Here is a 21,571-nt window from a genome sequence, read left to right on the forward strand (position 1 = left end):
TCACCTGGCACCCGCAGGGGCTGGCCATACACCAACTCTGCCGAGGAAGATTGCAAGTCTTCCTTGGGGGCAGTCCGAAGCCCCAGCATCACCCAAGGGAGCTTGTCTACCCAAGTGCTGTCCTTCAGGGACGCCCTAAGAGCTGCCTTCATGGACCTGTGAAATCGCTCACACATACCATTGGCCTGCGGGTGATACGCCGTCGTGTGGTGGAGTTTCACTCCCTAGCTCTCGGCCACAGCGGCCCAGAGCTCAGAAGTGAACTGAGAGCCCCGGTCGGATGATATGTCCGATGGGGTACCGAAACGGGCAACCCACGTACCAATGAACGTGCGCGCTCCGGCCAGCGGGTGGTCCTGTCGACCATCGTGAGGAGGTATGTGCAACCGCGTGAGGTTGGGAGAGGCCCGACCAGGTCCACATTGACATGGTCAAAACGGCGCTCCGGAACCGTAAACGGTGCCAGTGGGGCCAGCATGTGGCAGTGCACTTTTGAGCGCTGGCATGCCACACATGTGGAAGCCCAGTCCCTAACGTCTTTCTTCAGGCCACGCCAGACAAATTTTGCAGCAACCAGCCGCTGGGAAGGTTTCCTCCCAGGGTGAGAAAGGCCGTGGATGGAGTCGAACACGCGCCGCCTCCAAATGGCGGGCACAAGGGGCCGTGGCCGACCGGTAGCGACGTCACAAAGGAGCGTAACCCCTGTGTTCTCAAATGGGACCTCAGACAACCGTAACCCTGTGGCTGCAGCCTTCAGAGCTTGGATGTCCGGGTCGTCGCCCTGGTCAACTGCCATTTGTGCAAAATCGAGCCCCACATGGACAGCGCTCGCGACGGCTCGGGAAAGGCAATCAGCAACGACATTGCTCTTACCAGCAAGGTGCTGGATGTCCGTCGTGAATTCTGAGACGTAGGAGAGGTGCCTCTGTTGCCGAGCCGACCACGGTTCAGCCGTCTTGGCCATCGCGAAAGTGAGGGGTTTGTGGTCCACAAAAGCTGTGAAAGGCCGGCCTTCAAGCAACGAACGGAAATGGCGTATGGCCAGATAGAGGCCAAGGAGCTCACGGTCAAATGTGCTATATTTCCGCTCGCAGGGGCGCAACTGCCTGCTAAAGAAAGCCAAAGGTTGCCAAGTGCCACCCGCCCACTGCTCATGCACTGCACCTACAGCATAGTCTGACGCGTCCGTGGTGATTGGGTGTGCCAGAAGGGTAGCGTTAGCGAGAGCAGACTTGACCCCCAAAAAAGCACTGTGCCGCGCGTCAGACCAGTCCACCATGTGCTTGGGAGCAGCTCCTTTAAGAGCATCATACAGCGGCCGCATGAGGTCAGCTGCCCGGGGAATGAAACGATGGTAAAAATTTACCATGCCAAGGAACTCCTGAAGAGCCTTAACTGTGAGTGGGCGGGGGAAGTTTGCGATGGCAGCAACCTTCGCTGGGAGGGGAACTGCCCCGCACTCCGTGACACGATGTCCGAGGAAGTCGATTACAGACAACCCGAACTGGCACTTAGCTGGGTTGACAATGAGCCCGTGTTGGCTAAGGCGCTGAAAAAGGGACCTGAGGTGGGTCACATGCTCGGCCTCAGAGGTGCTCGCGACCAGGATATCGTCCAAAGAGACAAACAGAAACGGCAAATCACGTAAAACAGAGTCCATCAACTGCTGGAAAGTCAGTGCGGCACTCTTAAGGCCAAAAGGCATACGTAAAAATTCAAACAGTCCAAATGGGGTGATGACCGCTGTCTTCGGGATATCAAAGGGGTGGCCTGGCACCTGATGATAGCCCCGGACGAGATCTACCTTAGAAAACACAGTTTTCCCAGCGAGGTTGGCGGAAAAATCTTGTATGTGGGGGAACGGATAACGGTCCGGGGTAGTCGCGTCGTTGAGTCTGCGGTAATCACCGCATGGCCGCCAACCACCTCCGGGCTTCTCCACCATGTGGAGGGGTGACGCCCACGGGCTGTCTGAGAGGCGAATGATCCCGAGGCGTTCCATGGTCTCGAATTCAGCTCTAGCGATGGAGAGCTTAGCAGGGTCCAGGCGCCGGGCTTGTGCGTGCACAGGGGGCCCGTGGTGGCAATGTGGTGTTCCACACCATGCTTGGCGGTAGATGACGAGAACGTGGGCTGCGCCAGGGTGGGGAACTCAGCGAGGAGGCGCAGAAAAACGTCTGCGGTGGGTAGCATGCAGGAAAGCCTGATGGAGTCCGTCGCGCTGAGACTGCACTTGTACGAGCAGAACGTAATCGCATCCACCAAACGCCTGTTTTTTACATCCACAAGGAGGCCGAAAGCACAGAGAAAATCTGCACCGATGAGCGGCACTGTCACTTTAACAGTCACAAAGTTCCAACTGAAACGTTGTCCACCAAAACACAGTTCCATGTACCGTATTCCATAAGTGCGGATAGGGCTGCCATTGGCCGCTTCCATGGGGGGGCCATGTGACTCAGACAGCATGTCCAACCTTGATGCTGGCAGGACGCTCCTCTGCGCGCCGGTGTCACACAGGAACCGTCGTCCAGAGAGGGAGTCCTGGATGAAGAGCAGCCTGCCAGTACTGCCGACGCAGGGCGAACTGTGCCTCGGCCTGGGCAAACCATGCAGTCGCGGAAGTTTCCCAGAACTCAGGCAGCTTTAGAGAAACCGCATTCGCCGTCATGGTCGATAAAATTCACTGAATCCGTTCAGTGAAGCGTCGGGGTCACCAGTGTTGTGCTCGTAGCGTGAAAGCTAGACAACTTGAAGTATAGTTGACACACTAAACGTGTGCGTCGTTTATTGATCAAAGCACAAGCAAGAATGAACGCTTTCATCACAAACACTCAAATATTGCGGGAACAACAAACCCCCACCTTTGTGAGAATCTACTGACGGCCACTTAAAGGTGCCGCGCCGAATTACTCGCTCTTAACTGCACACAAAGAACAACATTGTCATGTACACAATAGAACAGTACAGTGAATGATGATGACAAAGTCAAATAACAGGTGTGGTGAATTATGTCCTTAAATCAACGGCTACACTATCCAGTTATTATTAACACAGCATAATATAGATAATAAAAAAATTGACTAAATGGGCATGGATGACAGTTGGTGAATAACACTTGAGTGTATTACTACCCACATGAGTAAAATTTCTCCTGGGGAGGATCAATAAATGTGATCTTAGTCTTATGTTAATAATACAAGTAATAATTAATTTATTATTAAACAGAAATCCAAACAAACACGTTCAACCCTCAAAAGTATGAATGGATGCTCAATCTTATAAAAAAAAAAAAAAAGAAGTGTACAAAGATACAGGACAGTGCTCCAATTATAGTGTTTGTTGCCACACCAACGTTTTGGGTGAAACCCTTCCTCAGCGTGTCTACTTGTTGGAGTGCTGTCCTGTACGTTTGTACACATTTTTTTATTTATTATTAACAATATTTTTTTTATATATTTTTTTACTTTGTACTGTTATGTTATTATTTGATTACTGTCATTTCCGACAGTAATAAAAAACACATCAACATCTCTAAAGAATGTCTGTGATTTTATTAATTTATTGTTGTGGAATTAATCAATGCATAATAATCGTGAAACTGTGATTTATTTATCAGACTATAGTTGAACGGCTAAAATATTTTCCCTTTTTAAACGATCTTGGATGATACCAGTCTTTTGGAAGGCAAACTTGCCGGGCACAGATTGAGGAATATAAATCAATGTATCGATCAATCGTTACACGCTTAATATATATATATATATATCTTATTTTTTATTCTAATATCGATAAAATCGATCAATTCCCATTTTAAACAATCTTTGTTCGATACCTATCCCTTGGAAGGCAAGCTTGCCGAACACAGATCGTTATACTATACATATACTTATATATATATATATATATATATATATATATATATATATATATATATATATATATTATATATAAATCGATGTATTGATCAATCATTACACCCCTAATATATATATATGTATATATATATTGGTATCCTGGAGCATTAAAAGTTCCTTTCACTCTCTCTCTCTCTCTCTCTCTCTCTCTCTCTCTCTCTCTCTCTCTCTCTCTCTCTCTCTCTCTCTCTCTCTCTCTCTCTCTCTCTCTCTCTCTCTCTCTCTCTCTATAAATTATATTTTACTTTAAATCAAATGCTCTGTATTTAGCCTAAATTGAGACTTACGTTAGGTAAAATTTGTTTCTAATGTGCATTACATTACAGTGATTCTATCATTATGTTTTGGTGATCACAATATATTGGTATATAGCTATGTTGTCTCCATGCCGACGGAGCCGTTGCTTACTTCCCTGTTTTACCTGTAAAGTGTAGCTCATCAATCACACATCCCTTCATTGATGAACCTTTGGCAACAGCGGGAACAAAAGATGCATACAGTATATATGTATATAGTCCAACTAAAGTGCCTTGGTTGATGTTAAAGAGATTATATGTATGTATGTATGTATATATATATATATATATATATATATATATATATATATATATATATATATATATATATATATATATATATATATATATATGTATATATATATATGTATATATATATATATATATATATATATATATATATATATATATATATATATGTATATATGTATATATATATATGTATATATATATATATATATATATATATATATATATATATATATATATATATATATATATATATATATATATATATATATATATATATATATATATATATATATATATATATATATATATATATATATATATATATATATATATATATATATATATATATATATATAAGTGACGTGCGGTGAGGTTCATGGCTGGTGAGGCACTGACTTCATCACAGTCAGATTTACAAACATATGAACCCTAAAGAGTATCTTATTCACCATGTGATTGGCAGCAGTTAACGGGTTATGTTTAAAAGCTCATACCAGCATTCTTCCCTGCTTGGCACTCAGCATCAAGGGTTGGAATTGGGGGTTAAATCACCAAAAATTATTCCCAGGCGCGGCGCCGCTGCTGCCCACTGCTCCCCTCACCTCCCAGGGGGTGAACAAGGGGATGGGTCAAATGCAGAGGACACATTTCACCACACCTAGTGTGTGTGTGACAATCATTGGTACTTTAACTTAACTTTAACTTTACACATACAAACTGTAGCACACAAAAAGCACATTTAATTTAAAAAAAAACTTTATTATGGTCTTACCTTTACTTATAAATGAAGTCCATGCGCCACTGTTGTGCTGGATTAATGCACCCCTTGACGGGAGTGTTATATCAACTAAAGCCCACACTTAAACTTTCTACGTGCAAGATTGAATCTATTTAAAAAAGTTATTTAATAAGAAGCCAAAAAGTGCAAAAACAATAATGTTTGTGTTGGAGGAGTTGTGAATGAATGAAATCCGTGCTGCAGTCTGCAGGTGTACCTAATGTTGTGGCCCTGCGGTCATTCACAACTCCTCCAACATAAACATTATTGTTTTTGCACTTTTTGGCTTCTTATTAAATACCTTTTTTAAATAGTGTAACCGAGGGTTTAAAAATGTCGCCTATACTGTATGAAACTTCAAAATAATAAACACGGAGGCTCCAGTTTACACGAAGACCACTTTATTTACCTTTCAAAAACCGTTCCACTCCAACGTGTCATCACTTCCGCTCTTAGCGCCTTCAAAATAAGAGCGCAAGGCATATACTGTATAACAGCGTGTAACAGGAATTAACATCACAAAGAGGAAAGCCCATAAAAATAGGTTACAATAGAATCAATCTTGCACGTGGAAAGTTTAAGTGTGGGCTTTAGTTGATATAACATGGGCCTGCTGTGCAGTGAGACCGTATTACTATATGAACTATATTATACATTTCCATAGTTTAGTTAGTGTAGTGGAAAGTCCAGGTTGTCAATGAGAACCAAAGTAGATTCAACACACAAGTTTTATTTTACTCATAATCAAATGGTACAATGGTTGGGTTGAGTTGTCGAGCACACAGAAAGTTTTCCCCCGGGCGCGCCCGACAGCATGGAATAATGGCTACCAAAACACACTCTTCGTTTGACTTTATCCCTTTCTTATCTCTCTTGTTAGTGCGTCAATGTCTTTTTTGTTTTCCCTATCTGTTCCATAACAACTCGAATCCTTTAGACAGTCAACACATTCTGTAGACAGGTTGGCATGACTTAAAATTCACTTTTGTCCCACAGAATAGAAGAGAAATCAAAATGAGCATACATTCTTGACAGACATGCAATATAGGTCAAAGGTCAGAAATTCTACTACATAGCAGAGGTATATAATGTACAGTGTATTTTGTCAACAACTGTATGTGTGTAACGTATTTCTTGTGCTGAGCAATCATGAAACGCCTGCGAAGATGCACTGGCTGAGGCTCGCAGTAATCCCGCCTCCTGGTGGTAGAGAATGCACCCCCTGACGGGAGTGTTATATCAACTAAAGCCCACACTTAAAGTTTCCACGTGCAAGATTGAATCTATTTAAAAAAGTTATTTAATAAGAAGCCAAAAAGTGCAAAAACAATAATGTTCGTGTTGGAGGAGTAGTGAATGACTGCCGGGCCACAACATTAGGTACACCTGCAGACTGCACCACTGATTTCCTATTTCTTTCATTCACAATTCCTCCAACACGAACATTATTGTTTTTGCACTTTTTGGCTTCTTATTAAATAACTTTTTTAAATAGATTCAATCTTGCACGTGGAAACTTTAAGTGTGGGCTTTAGTTGATATAACACTCCCGTCAGGGGGTGCATTCTACGGCGGGGGTGCATTATCCAGCACAACAGCGGCGCATGGACTTCATTTATAAGTAAAGGTAAGACCATAATAAAGTTTTTTTTATTAAATGTGCTTTTTTGTGTGCTACAGTTTGTATGTGTAAAGTTAAAGTTAAGTTAAAGTACCAATGATTGTCACACACACACAAAGCGCAAGCTCAGAGGGGACAGAGCCTTCTATGTTGCGGGTCCCAAACTCTGGAACGATCTCCCTCTCCATGTGAGACAGGCCCCTTCTTTGGCTATGTTTAAGACCCTTCTTAAAACCCATTTTTATTAACTGGCTTTTAACCCAGCATGAGATTTTAAACTGTTTTTAGCTTTTAACTTTTTTTAACTGTTTTTAACTTTTAAACAGTTTTTTATCCAACAAACTGTTCTTAGGGTAATTTATATTTGCTTTTTCAATGTATATTTTTATTTCTGTTTTAAATGTTATTTTTTTAGTCTGTCCTTTCCCTCTATTTCTTTGTGGTGTACAGCCCTTTGTTTTTCAACTGTGCTTGTTTTTAAAGGGCTTTATAAATAAAGTTGGTATGGTATGGTAATGAAATTTGTCCTCTGCATTTGACCCATCCCCTTGATCACCCCCTGGGAGGTGAGGGGAGCAGTGGGCAGCAGCGGCGCCGCGCCCGGGAATAATTTTTGGTGATTTAACCCCCAATTCCAACCCTTGACGCTGAGTGCCAAGCAGGGAAGAATGCTGGTATGAGCTTTTAAACATAACCCGTTAACTGCTGGCAATCAAATGGTGAATAAGATACTCTTTAGGGTTCATATGTTTGTAAATCTGACTGTGATGAAGTCATTGCCTCACCAGCCATGAACCTCACCGCACGTCACTGGTATGTATGTATGTATGTATTGTATGTGAGGAGCAGGCATGTACAGTACACAGTGCTGGTTTTATTTTGCATCGTGTTTATTGAGTGTTGACGAGGGCTTTCTTCATTGCATTGTTTTCACCCCTAAAAGCATCCATTGGTTTTGTACCACTGAGATCTGGCAACAACATCACTGGAATAGTCGTCACCAAGAGTGCCAAGATCCATTCCAGCCAAAGTTTGCACATTTTTGGCCCCGAAGTTGTAGGCGGCTATCCCACCTGCGAGGGGTTAAATACGGATGAGGTAAAAGTTGCGTTGTTGATGTTGGTACTGCAATTTGACGAACAAACCTTTGAGTTGCTGCTCTGCAGTCCAGTCAGGAAACTTCCTTCTGATTGCTTTTATAAAATCAATCAAGATATCTGTGCCCTGACACAGATGTTCCTTACTGTTCCATTCACCTTGAGGTATGTGAGACCCCCTATCAACCTAGGAAGGTTAGAAAGTCATGAGAAAAAGACCAACACCTTACTAATTCTAAATAAATTCTGACCAATGAGCTAATTTCTTTGTCCGTTTTTGGTTGCTGTTTATTTATTCAAATGCAGACGGTATCAGGCGTTTGATGGAGTCATGTTCTGTTCATTGATTGGTTGACAGAGAATTGGTAATACTGTGTTATACAGTGAAACCTCAATTTACAAACTTGCTGTTGTAAGGAACTTTCAATTTACGGACCACAGGCCAAATAAAAATGTGCTTTACTGTACAAACCTTGTCTCAGTATACGAACGTTTCATCCACGCATTGTATGCGCAGCTACACATCCATTGTGGGCGGGCTGATCGATCCATACTTGCCAACCCTCCCGAATTTTCCGGGAGACTCCCGAAATTCAGTGCCTCTCCCAAAAATCTCCCGGGACAATCTTTCTCCCGAAAATCTCCCGATTTCCAGCCGGACAACAATATTGGGGGCGTGCCATAAAGGCACTGCCTTTAGCGTCGTCTCTCACCTGAAAAGGAGACTATTTTATATGTCTCCGTTATCCATAGGTTTATCTATAACCCATAAAGTAGGCAGGCACGGAGCTATTTCTCAGCGTGTGTTTATTCCAGCCGGCACGTTAATACTGTAGCGGCTGGCTACGGGGTTTTAGCCAATGACTTTGGCTGGGGGGCGGGACTTTCGGGAGAGATAGGGAAGTGACGTTGTTAATAGGAAGTGGGTGTTCAAGTTTTGCCGGGAAAAGGGATAGACACATTGGAGCTGTTGTGTGGTTGAATTACATCTTGTGCAATAAAGACAAGACAAACAAAGAAGTCGTATGAGCCTACATTCCTGGGATTATTACAATACACTGACACGGATTCAGAGATCGCTCGCCAGTACTCAAATGGCAGAACAAAAGCTACTCAAATAGTGAAAGGTAAGTGTTCTTTTTTTTTAAAGTAAGCAGCAAGTACAGTACAGTTAGTAGAACAACTGTGTTTTCATTACTGTTTACTGTACTACATATATATATATATATATATATATATATATATATATATATATATATATATATATATATATATATATATATATATATATATATATATATATATATATATATATATAAGAAATACTTTAATTTCAGTGAATTCTTGCTATAAATATACTCCTACCCCTTAACCCCGCCCACCCCCCACCCCCCCAATCTTCCGAATTCGGAGGTCTCAAGGTTGGCAAGTATGGATCGATCTCCTGTGCTCATTCAGTCAGCAGAGCACTTTGCTGTTGTTTGCTACTGTGCTATTTTGTGTGGGTTTTTTTTACAACATTTATCTCGTCTTAAGCTCAATATGAGTCCAAAGAAAGCAATAGACAAGCAATGTGTGGTTTAAAGCATTCAGGAAGTATCCACAGCGTTGTCGACACTGCAAGTTCAATAATATAGTAGAGTATAGGACACGCAAACAAGGCAAAACATAAATTCCGGTTCTTGGGCAGGCCATTCATTCAGAACCAATTCTCAATTCAGTGTCGCAGTACATTATTTGGTATATAAATGATTATAAAACCCTTTAAAACAGGTCACAAAAGCTCCTCTTGGCCGCTGGCGTATGTGTGTAGAAATGGCCTAAAAAACGACTCCTTGAAAATCAGTGCATGGATATTTTGAATCGAGTCAGATTATGGTTTGAGTTTATTTCGAACATGCATATAATTACAACATGATACATCACAATTTCCAGTTTCTCTTTTCAACAAGGTCGAAAAGGAGTAGTAAGAAGCAGAGTTTATTTAATCCTACCCTTTTTCCATTACATAGCAATTGCTAACAATTTTGTTCACTTCCTGTTCTCAATTGGTTCACAATATACTAAATATTATATTAGAAAATAAATAAATAAATAAACAATAGTTAGTAAAGTAGGTTGTATTTCATATGGTGAGATAAATAAGATTAGCAGTAAGTTCAAAATGTTTATCATGTTTCTTCATCTTTGTAATTTATAACAGTTTGAGTTTGAATAGTCTCTTAAATTGGATCATATTAGTACATTGTTTGATTTCTTTAATTAATCCATTCCATAATTTAATTCCACATACTGATACACTAAAGGTTGTAAGTGTTGTACGTGCATACAAATGTTTTAAATTACATTTTTCTCTAAGGTTATATTTCTTCTTTTGTTGAGAAAAAAATTGTTGTACATTTTTTGGTAACAGGTTATAGTTTGCTTTGTTCATAATTTTAGCTGTTTGCAAATTCACTACATCGTTGAATTTCAATAATTTCGATCTAATGAAAGGGTTTGAGTGTTTTCTATATCCAACATTATGTATTATTCTAACTGATCTTTTTTGTAACACGGTTCATGCCTGAAGCGTACTTTTGTAGTTATTTCCCCATATTTCTGCACAAGAACTCAGATATCGAGCAGCACAGAATTTTGCTTTAATCATAATAGATGTAATTTTTGACACTTTATGTTGCATTTTTTTTAAGACATTTCCAGTTCATTTGATCATCAATCATTATACCTACAAATTAGATTTCATTTATGCTTTCAATGTCTATTCCGTCTGTTTGTATTTTTTTTTCTACTGTTACCAAATAGCATTATTTTAGTTTTACTGAGGTTTAAGGATAGTCTGTTTTTGTCAAACCATCTCTTTAATTTTTTTCAGAGATTTGATAATTAATAAGATTGTTTATCGATTTTTTTCCCAGCACTCCTAGCGAATGCACCCTAAGTAGCTGGTGACACAAGTGAGTACCAATTGTGTTGTGATTACAAGGGCTGATTGGGAGGATTCAGAGTCGAATCGTCTGATATTGGGAAGAAAGCAAGTTTATACTTGAAGAGGCCTCCGCATACAGCAGGTGTGTTGGAAGGATGAATTGATTGCGTTCGTCATCATGTTTACTTTAAATTTTAGTCAATCAATCATTGATTGATTGATTGATGAAATATTAGTAAAATATTATTGCGTGTAGGAAAAATTGTTATCAGAGAGTAACAGATACATTTTAGTTTAGGCTGTTGGTTTAGCCTTTCTCAGAGCGGGTGCTGCTTCCTGGTGTGATGTCACATCTCTAAAATCATTCGGCGTGTTTTGGCCTCCCACATTTCTTATGTCAAATATATTTGTCTGCACACAATAATTTATTTACTAATAGTGTTGGGAGGAGTTTTTTTTACAAAGGGATGTGCTTAAGGCTCGTCGGCACATTACAGTTCAGTCAAGTTTGATGTCCTCTGGGTGCTGCGCCAGAGTCGAGGACCTCACCAACTGGTTTGGACCTTTTTCTCAAGCGGAAAACGTCACACATTTGATCTTTGTTTTATTTACTTTAATGTAAGACTGTATTTATTTTACAAGTACCTTTGATTAACTTGGAAATACTCACATACAGTAAAAGCTGGAGCACGTCCATGTGACGTGACTGACCTCTAGTGACCAGTTAGTATACACTACTGCATATCCCGACCTGTTTCTTTTTTCTTTTTCTTTTTTTTTAAACGCCATAGTTTTTTCTGATCGTCGACAATGGGAAAAATCTAAGGAATCAGATTTGACTATGAAAATCTTTCATTAAAACCAGCCCAGTGATTACAGTCAAACATGGTTGTAGCATCATGGTCTGAGGCTGCGGTTCTTAAAAGGTTTTTAATCCCCAAGTCCTTACATATTGAGCCACACCACTAGCTCATTCTATCAAAAACAATATATTCATACCAACCTGCATGAGGCCCCAGCCGTTGTTTTTGTCTCCCCAGCCATTGTTCAGTGTATTCCCAGCCCTGGATTCTCTGGAGATGATGCCAGCAATGAGAGCAGGAGCAATTCCCTTTTCATTTCCCACTTCGATAATGATGGACTTGTACTGGTTCATTCTGGACAGATCTGTTTGTGCCATGGTGTGAGACGCCGCCACACCTTAAAGAGACACAACACAGAAGCATGTGGGTGGCAGTGATAGCACACAGGTGCATTCACAGTCCACAGGTAGCAAGTGGATGTTATTGTTAATTACCTGTGACACTCAATTTGTCTTGTCCAGATGTTGATGGTCCCGCACCAGTTGTGGCAGCTCTCATGATGTCCCCGTAAGCTAAAAAAACATAAAAAAAACAATCAAATGCCTTCATTAGACTATTTGTCACTAAAATGGATGCATCCTTCACCGTTAAAAAAGCAGCTCTTACACATTGTCCTTTGTATTCTTGTACGAGACTCTGTCCACCTTTAGCAGGAAACAACCGGGTCTGGTTTGTAGAGTTTAAAACAGTCATGAAAACAAGTTTTAAATAGAAGAAATCCATGAAAAGTCAATATAATGATTACATTTGCATATCAGTTAAACAGGAGAAAGACTGGCAACATTTTTATTTACCCCCAAATAGTTACCTTACCCGTTAGCATTAGGCTAAAATAAATATTTGTCCTATTTCAATATATTAGATGAAACAGTAGTAATGGTTAAATGCATGTACATATGTGTAAAATGTTATTGAAATGTCTATAAGAGGTGTTCTATTTATCATTTTTAATAAAAACAACGCTAAATAAATAAGCACCTCTCAATAATATATTAGCACTGTACAGTAAATATATTAGTCCAAGCCTAATATGTTTAAATCGTTGTTGTGGCTTGTGCAGCCCTTTGAGACATTTGTGATTAAGGGCTATATAAGTAAACTTTGATTGATTAAATGTCAACAAATAAACAATACAATACCATTTAAATAAACCAATAATAATAATAATTTTAGTTAAAAAAATTAATTAAGAAATAAAAAATAAAATACATATATAATTGTAATAATAATTTACAACACACTTATGTACTTCTTGTGATCTTTTTTTTTTTTTTGGTGTACAAAACTTTGGCTCGGTGTGCAATATGGGTGTTAAGAGAATGTTGTTGTTTTATCATTTGTTCATTTATATCAGGGGTCACCAACCTTTTTGAAACCAAGAGCTACTTCTTGGGTACTGATTAATGCGAAGGGCTACCAGTTTGATACACACTTAAATAAATTGCCAGAAATAGCCAATTTACTCAATTTACCTTTAACTCTGTTATTATTAATAATTAATGATATTTATCTTTGTGGAAACACTGATCATCTTAATGATTTCTCACAATAAATATATATAGAAACAGTTCAATATCAATATGCAACACTTTATTTTTATATTTTCTCTAAGTGCACATTTTTCAAATTGAACATTTTCAAATGATCACTTCTAAGACAGTCTTGTGAAATCACAATATCCCATTTTAACTAGCTAGCCACTAACATTCTGTAACAAATCATGAATTACTTTGCACCATGTTTGTACAAATAATAACTCATGTAAAATACAAAAGTAAACTCTCAAATTTTTAAATCATGTCACACTTTGAACTGGACACCAAATCTGTTATCTGTTTCTTTGTCAGTTAGTGGGAAGCCTGGCATTGCATGCTGTTAACTAGTGTGTTGTACTCTGGTGTGTAACTTGACACTGCAACTCTGAGTGAGTCTTGCAGATGTGCATCAGTGAGGCGTGTTCTGTGTTTGTTCTTGATGAAGTTTATGTCAGAAAAGGCTGATTCACAAAGATAAGATTTTTCCTCATTGTTTGCGGAACCTTCTTAATCTTTTGGACAAGAGACGATATTTTGCAGCAGATAATATGGATGAACTCTAATATTGTAATAGATGGAAAGCCTTTCTTTTGGAAAAATATGTTTGAAAGAGGAATCATTTTTGTCAATGATATTATCAATGAGAATGGTAAAATTATGAAGTATGATGAATTTAGAACTATGTATGGTGATGCTTGCTCAAGCTTTTCATTTTATCAACTAACTGGAGTAATTGGGAAAAGATGGAAACAAATAATTAATTATGGAACTACTAAATTATTAGTTTGTAAACCTCGAATAAGAAATTGTAGTTGGCAAAAAGGAACTAAAATAAATAGAAAAATATATAATTTTTATTTAATAAAGAAATCTTTGAAGGCTGCCCCATACAACACATATGGAAAATGGGAGGACTTTTTTGACTGCCCGTTGCCATGGGATGCCATATTCAAACTAATCTATAAAACTACTATCGATGTGCAAAATCGTTATTTTCAAATTAAAATTATTTATAACTTCTTACCCACAGGGAAAATGTTAAAATTATGGAATATGACAGAGTCAGATGATTGCCGATTTTGTTGTCAGGAGCCTGAATCCACCCTGCATTTGTTTTGGTATTGTCATATTGTGTCTTTGTTTTGGGTGGAAGTTGAAAAAATGTGTTTAAGGATTGGTTTGTTTATGAAGCTTAATGTGGTTTCTGTTATTTTAGGAGAGTTCATTGACAATCATGATTTAGTCAATTTAATTATAGTACTCAGTAAAATGTTTATTTTTAAGGCCAAAAACAGATATTCACTTAGTATTACTCTCTTTAAAACATTTATTCAGTATTTTCTAACTTTAGAATGTTACATGGTTGAAAACGATAATGATGCCAAAAAACATTAAAAAAAAAGATGAGAAGTCCTCAAAGGCTTATTTTGAAAGTATAATTATGTTTATAGATTATATGATATCTGTTGTTGTGCTCCCTAATTTGAGTGACCTGGACATAATCTGGACTGTACATAAATGCTTATTTTAAAAATGTAATTTTGTTTATAAATTATATGCAATCTGTTGTGTTCCCTAATTTTTTTCTGTGTACATGAATGAAGGTGTGTGTTGCTGAGTCCGACTTGGACATTATCTGGACTGGGCCTGGTTTTAAAAACCCTTTAAACAAATCTAATTTCATTGACAACCTGGTCTGTTGAAGATAAGGCCCTTTTTTAAAAAAATAAAATAAAATAAGATAAATAAATAAAAAACATTTTCTTGGATAAAAAAGAAAGTAAAACAATATAAAAATAATTACATAAAAAATAGTAATTAATGAAAATTTTAGTGGACCAGCAGCCTATACAATCATGTGTGCTTCAGGGACTGTGTCCCTTGCAGATGTGTTGTCTATGTTGTGGGAACCAGAATATTGGTAGCAGAAAGAAATAACCCCTTTTGTGTGAGTGGGTGTGGATGAGTGTGCATGGGGGAGATTGTTTGGGTTGATGCACTGATTGAAAGTGTATCTTGTGTTTTTTCGATGTAGATTTAATTTAAAAAAAAAACAGAACAGGCCCGCGGGCGACTCATCTGGTCCTTACGGGCGACCTGGTGCCCGCGGGCACCGCGTTGGTGACCCCTGATGTATATGAATCGTTTAGTGTGGAATTGTGTGGACCACTGAACGAAGAAATAATAAACTAAACTGAATATGTGTATAAGTGCAGAGTGGTGTTATTATGTATTATTTTTTATTACTCTTTACTTTTGTTGCTGTATGTGAAATCTGCGCCGCAAACAACAAATTTCCCCATTGTGGGATGAATCAAGTCTATCCTTTCATAGAATAGAATAGAAGAATAGAAAGTACTTTATTGATCCCTGGGGGAAATTCAGCACCACAGTTTGCTCACAATAGACAATAATAATAATAAATAATATCCTAATAAATGGCAACCATGGATGGCATTCTACACTGAGAGGAATTATTGTAGATATGAGTGAACAGATAAAGTAGGTAAAGATGCTTTCCCATCCACTCACCTGTGTTTGATGGTGTCTTGTTGGTGTTCAGTGTGTCTTCCAGCCAGTCAGCCTTCTGCAGTGTTCCAGCAGCTCCCCTTCTGCTTTTATATTGTTTTCCTTCTTCTCTGCCTGTCCATCCAGTTCATCAAGGGGTTTTCCCAGCGCTTTCATTTATCCTACACTCCCTAGCAATCTTACTTTTACTTTTCTTTTTGCTCTGCTCTAATTACAAATAGTGCATAAGGCTGAGACACATCAATTTGGAAAAACCACAGTTGGATGTTTTTCAGACCAAGGTGTACTAGTGTACGTCACCACCTGGGATGAAGAGCGTAGAACCAAATTCTGGCCCCCATACACAAGACTCCTATAGGGCCCCACCCTAAACCCAACTTCACCGCCCCATACTCACACACCCATATATTTACATGCACTACAACACTAATTATTGCCCGGATGTGGTTGAAACCAGCTTTTTAAAACTGATTTACTAAATGACATTTTGAAGATGGGATCCTATATCTCCCAACATGTCTAGATAAACCTCCTAAATCTGGCGTGTCAAACTCGTTATCATTGAGGGCCGCTTGTAACTATGAATAATATATACATGTATAAGGATTTACCTCATGATTGCCCTAGCATTTGATTACATGTTTTTTACAGACGCTGTTCAAAAACAATCTTGAGGTTTTACTGTTTAGAATTTTACCATAAAATTTGCGGTGATTTTTTTTCCAGCATGTTACTGTAAATGGAATGGAAAAACAGTACGACTGAAACAGTACGATAAAATTCATGCAAATGGGCGCTAGTTTTTTTTTACCACATATGCCGTTTTTATAGTCTATTACTGTAAATGGAAAAAATGTACCAACGTTGTTTTTACGGTGAAAAAGTGGCAGCTAAGTTGCCAGAATTTGACCCTAAAATCATTTACGGTAAAATGTATTTTTACAGTACAATTTGACGGATAAGTCATCATAAGTCAGGCAGATATTTAAGTATTTTTATTCCAAGAAAAACATTTCGGATTGTATGATAATACAATATTTTGTTGCATGATTAGATAACGTTGCAGTTAAAAAAATTGCATGCTAACTTTTCTTTAGCTAATTTTGCAGAAGTTAGCGTTTCAGTTTGACTCGGACATGACAGAATTCCCACGCAATGTTTCCCGAAATTGCATATTCTAGTTATTTTAGTTATTAATATCATCTATGATTACCATGACAATAATCCATATTCATCTGCTTGGATTTTTGTCATTCTTGTGTCCTCACGTCCTTCGTGTTGTGTTTGTGTGCCAGGCGAGAAGCCCCACCTGTGTCACATATGCGGGAAAGCCAGAACTCCAACCTCATCACCCACAGCCGCACCAGTGCCTTCGCTGCCTCTACAGCTTCCAGGACCAATTGGACTTATGGTAGCACCAGTGTTTCCACCCCTAACACATGCAGGTGGGCACCTTGTTCAGAGACATACAGTAGCGGACTATATAGCTCCCTTTCAGACAAATAGTGGACTATTTGCTCGACTTTGAACATACAGTATAGCAACCAGAAAGCTGCCAAAAAGGGTTGCGGTAGCAGAAATCAATCATTTGGTAGCACTTTGAATTAGGGATGTGCCGATCAAATGGCCACAGATCTGTATCAGATGATATTCTCGAAAATGTTTGTGATTGCCTTTGCTGATTAATACCTTTTTTATGCAAATCACAAACGCAGAACCTTTGGTATCGGTCGATCTCACCCATAGGTGATTGGTATCTGAATTGGCAACATAAAATCCCAGATTAGAACAGCCCTACTTTGAAACCTTTGCAAAAGTCACAAATTTTCCCACCCTTCATAATCGTTTTAGCACACCCAGTCTGTTAGTCATCCTCCATACACCGGGAAGTCGCCTGCTGCCTAACAAACACAAATATATATTTTATTCACACATTTCGGTTTATGATTCAGTCTAAGGAAGATGTGAATCTAGGCAAGGCGTACAAGGTTAAAGTATTATTATATTTTATAATACACACAACAATAAATAACGTCTTGATATTTTTCAACAAAGCCTTATGTTTTTTCTTTTCTTCTTTTCATAAGGCAATTCTCTTTGATAAATTACAGACTATAAGCCTTTATTTTTTTCCTACACTTTGAACCCTGCGACTTACAAGACTGTGCAGCTAATGTATGGATTTTTTTTTTGCTGATAGCCGTATTAAAAAAGTAAAAAATAAAAAAAAGGAAATGCAAGGACACTGTGTTTTACTGTTTGTGCTATGGCACCACCTTTTGGACGAGTTTGCTCACTGCAGGTGACTAAAACTTCATATTTACTAAACCGTCCCATGTGTGATGTCTGTAGGAGTGTTTTCATGCATACACGTGCTATTGCAATGTAATAAAGCTAGCGTTGTTAGCATTAGCTAATATGACAACACGTTTACGAGTTTCTTTGTTAGAATTATTACCTTACAATGGCATCCTTTATTGATTGTATTAGTTTCACAAATTTTCAGTAAATTCATCAAAACGTCACCGTCTTGAGCTAATTGGAGAGCTAGCTTCTGCAGCTAGTGGGTCCATGACGATGACTTCTGTTTTGTTTGATCAACCGTTTTACTGCCGTGTTACAGAGATTGTTTAGAAATGTAAATAAACATTTACAGAATATTTCTATGTAAATAACTTATTTCACCATGTATAAAAACTGTGCCTTATAGTCCGGTGCGGCTAATTTTGGAAAAATAACTTTTCCCTAAAATTTTGTGGGTGTGGCTAATATACCGGTGCGCTCTATAGTCCGGAGAATAAGATAATTATTGAGAGATGTGTCGAAATAAAGTTGTAAAAGGACATTCTTCATGTTGAAAACTTTTCATTTGATTTGCTTGGCTTTAATTTGATCATAATTGTGTTTTAAATTAAAGATTTAGGTTTAAGCAGTTTAATTATTTCTTTTTACTTTGTTATATGGACCCTATTTGGTCTTTATCAGTGAATTTTCAGAGTTTGTTGCTGATCTAGTGACGCACGCAGATAATATTATTATAGTGGGGATTTTAATATCTATATGAATATCCGGTGAGGTCAGACCCTCCGTGCGTGGCACTCCAGACTATAACTGATAGCTGTGGTCTTACACAAATAATAAATGAGCCCACGCATCGCAACAATAGATCTAGTCGTTGTCCAGGGTGTTACCACCTCCAAAGTTATGGCACTCCCGTACTCTATAAAGTAATGTCCGATTACTATCTTATAAAATTTGAAGTTCTTACTCATCGTCAACAAACTACTAACAACCAATGCCTTAGCATCCGCCACATTAATGCTGCCACAACTACGACTCTTGCCGGCCTACTACCCTCGGTATTGGCACCATTTCCAAGTTATGTGGGCTCTATCGATAACCTCAAAAACTAAAAAAAAGGCCCCTAAAAGGCGTACCCTCTGGTTCACAGAAGAAACCAGAGCTCTGAAACTATTTTGTAGAAAGCTGGCTGCCCGTGTCTTTTAGAGTCCATTTTAAAATTATCTTACTTGTTTTTAAATCCTTACATGGTCTTGCCACACCTTACCTCTCTGAGCTGCTCCACCTCTATGCCCCCACCCGGTCCCTCAGGTCAGCTGATCAGCTGATCTTGGGGGTACCCAAATCCAAGCGTAAGCTCAGGGGGGACAGAGCCTTCTCTGTTGCGGGCCCCAAACTCTGGAATAATCTTCCACTCCATGTGAGACAGGCCTCTTCTTTGGCTATTTTTAAGACTCTTCTTAAAACCCATTTTTATTCACTGGCTTTTAACCCAGCATGAGACTTTAAACTGTTTTTAACTTTTTTAACTGTTTTTAACTTTTAACTGCTTTTTATCTAACAAAATTGTTCTTAGGGTAATTTTTTATTTGCTTTTTTAATGTGTATTTTACTTCTGTTTTAAATTTTATTTTTTAGTCTGTCCTTTGCCTTTATTTCTTTGTGGTGTACAGCCCTTTGTTTTTCAACTGTGGTTGTTCTTAAAGGGCTTTATAAATCAAGTTGGTATGGTATGGTATGGTAAAGCTGGAACGCAAATGGGGTTTTTCCATCAAGCATGGAGTGATCGTTTAATAACTTATAAATACGCTTTTACCACAGCTAAAAAGTAATTAATATTCAAATCTCGTCCTATTGTACATACATTTTGCAGCTTCACTCTCACATTTGTTTCTGTTTTTTGTTTTTTTAACCAAATGTTCAGTACTGTGCTTATGGGTTTTGATAGTGTCATTTATTGAATAGGCATCAACCTGCTGCCCATACGTACTATGTGTGACTGCCATCTATTGGTCACATTTTTCATTACACCATGTACAAAATAAAATAAGCACAACCAGAAATATTATGTACATTAGGTTGTAAGGCGCAAGGTTGATTTCTGAGAAAATTATATAATTTTAAGGGCGTCTTATATTCCGTAAAATACGATATATGTACAGTATATTTATCTTTAACATCAACCAGGACACTTAAGTTGGATTAAGTGTGTCTGTGAGGAGCAGGCATGTACAGTACACAGAGCAGAGCTGGTTATATTTTGCATCATTTTTATTGCGTGTTGACGAGCGCTTTCTTCATTGCATTGTTTTCACCCCTAAAAGCCTCCGTCTGTTTTGTACCACTGAGATCTGGCAACAACGTCACTGGAATAGTCGTTACCAGTGGTGCCAATATCCATTCCATCCAAAGTTTGCACATTTTTGACCCCGAAGTTGTAGGCGGCTATCCCACCTGCGAGGGGTTGAATATGGATAAGGAAAAAGCTGCTTTGTTGATGTTGGTACTGCAAGTTGACGAACAAACCTTTGAGTTGCTGCTCTGCGGTCCAGTTAGGAAACTTGCTTCTGATTGCTAATATAAATCCAATCAAGATATCTGTGCCCTGAGACAGATGTTCCTTACTGTTCCATCCACCTTGAGGTGTGTGATACCGCTTATCAACCTAGGAAGATTAATTATTAAGGATCCAATTTTATGCAGAGACGTACTTATTACAATGGGCGATGGGGCGCGGAACATTTTCTTCGTCCTGTAGGGCATGGGGGGTAGGTGTTACAGAAAATAATTGAGAATCACTGATTTAACGTAACTGTTTGACAAGTACCTTTGATTGACTTAGAAATATTCACTTATATGTGCCGGAGCATATCCGTTTGACATTACTGACCCCTAGTGACCAGTCAATATACACTACTACACCATCTGTTTATTTTGTCCTTTAAAAAAAAACAACGCCATAGATTCGACTGATTGTCGATGATGGGCAAAATCCAAGCAATGAGATTCGACTATGTAAATCTTTAGTTGAAACTAGCCCTAGTGATTACAGTCAAACATGGTTGTAGCATCATGGTCTGAGGCTGCATGAGTGCTGCCAGCAGTGAGGAGCTGCGGTTAATGGAATGTTTTTAATCCCCAAGTCCTTACACATTGATCCACACCACTACCTCATTCTATCAAGTACAATATATTTATACCAACCTGCATGAGACCCCAGGCATTGCCATGGTCACCCCAGCCATTGTTCAGTGCGTTCCCAGCCCTGGATTCTCTGGAGATGATGCCAGCAATGAGAGCAGGAGCAATTCCCTTTTCATTTCCCACTTGGGTAATGATGGACTTGTACTGGTTCATACTGGACAGATCTGTGTGTGCCATGGCGTGAGACGCCGCCACACCTTTAAAGAGACACAACACAGAAGCATGTGGATGGCAGTGATAGCACACAGGTGC

General features: G+C 38.8%; 2 protein-coding genes across 4 annotated transcripts in view; one reads left to right on the plus strand and one right to left on the minus strand.

The window, feature by feature from the left end:
* Positions 1–18,512, plus strand: part of LOC133634062 (zinc finger protein Gfi-1b-like) — a 35,747-nt gene extending 17,235 nt beyond the window's left edge. The window contains exon 5 of the mRNA XM_062027028.1: positions 17,110–18,512. The gene's annotated coding sequence lies outside the window, so the exon portion shown is untranslated. The remainder of the gene's footprint in view (positions 1–17,109) is intronic.
* The window catches only part of LOC133634061 (lysozyme g-like), a 16,808-nt gene continuing 2,970 nt past the window's right edge, over positions 7,734–21,571 (minus strand). Inside the window, exons 1-6 of one of the 3 annotated variants that reach the window (XM_062027027.1) lie at positions 15,818–15,983; positions 12,357–12,416; positions 12,185–12,262; positions 11,891–12,087; positions 8,007–8,145; positions 7,734–7,934 (exon numbers count right to left, since the gene is read on the minus strand). In XM_062027027.1, the coding sequence (XP_061883011.1) occupies positions 7,798–7,934; positions 8,007–8,145; positions 11,891–12,087; positions 12,185–12,262; positions 12,357–12,360 (555 nt within the window). In that variant the 5' untranslated portion in view covers positions 12,361–12,416; positions 15,818–15,983 and the 3' untranslated portion in view covers positions 7,734–7,797. Of the gene's footprint in view, positions 7,935–8,006; positions 8,146–11,890; positions 12,088–12,184; positions 12,263–12,356; positions 12,417–15,817; positions 15,984–20,047; positions 20,570–20,641; positions 20,781–21,319; positions 21,517–21,571 lie in introns of those variants that run through there. The other 2 variants (XM_062027026.1, XM_062027025.1) reach the window with 2 other exon arrangements.

Source organism: Entelurus aequoreus, linkage group LG18 (assembly GCF_033978785.1).
Source record: "Entelurus aequoreus isolate RoL-2023_Sb linkage group LG18, RoL_Eaeq_v1.1, whole genome shotgun sequence".
Taxonomy (NCBI): Eukaryota; Metazoa; Chordata; class Actinopteri; order Syngnathiformes; family Syngnathidae; genus Entelurus; species Entelurus aequoreus.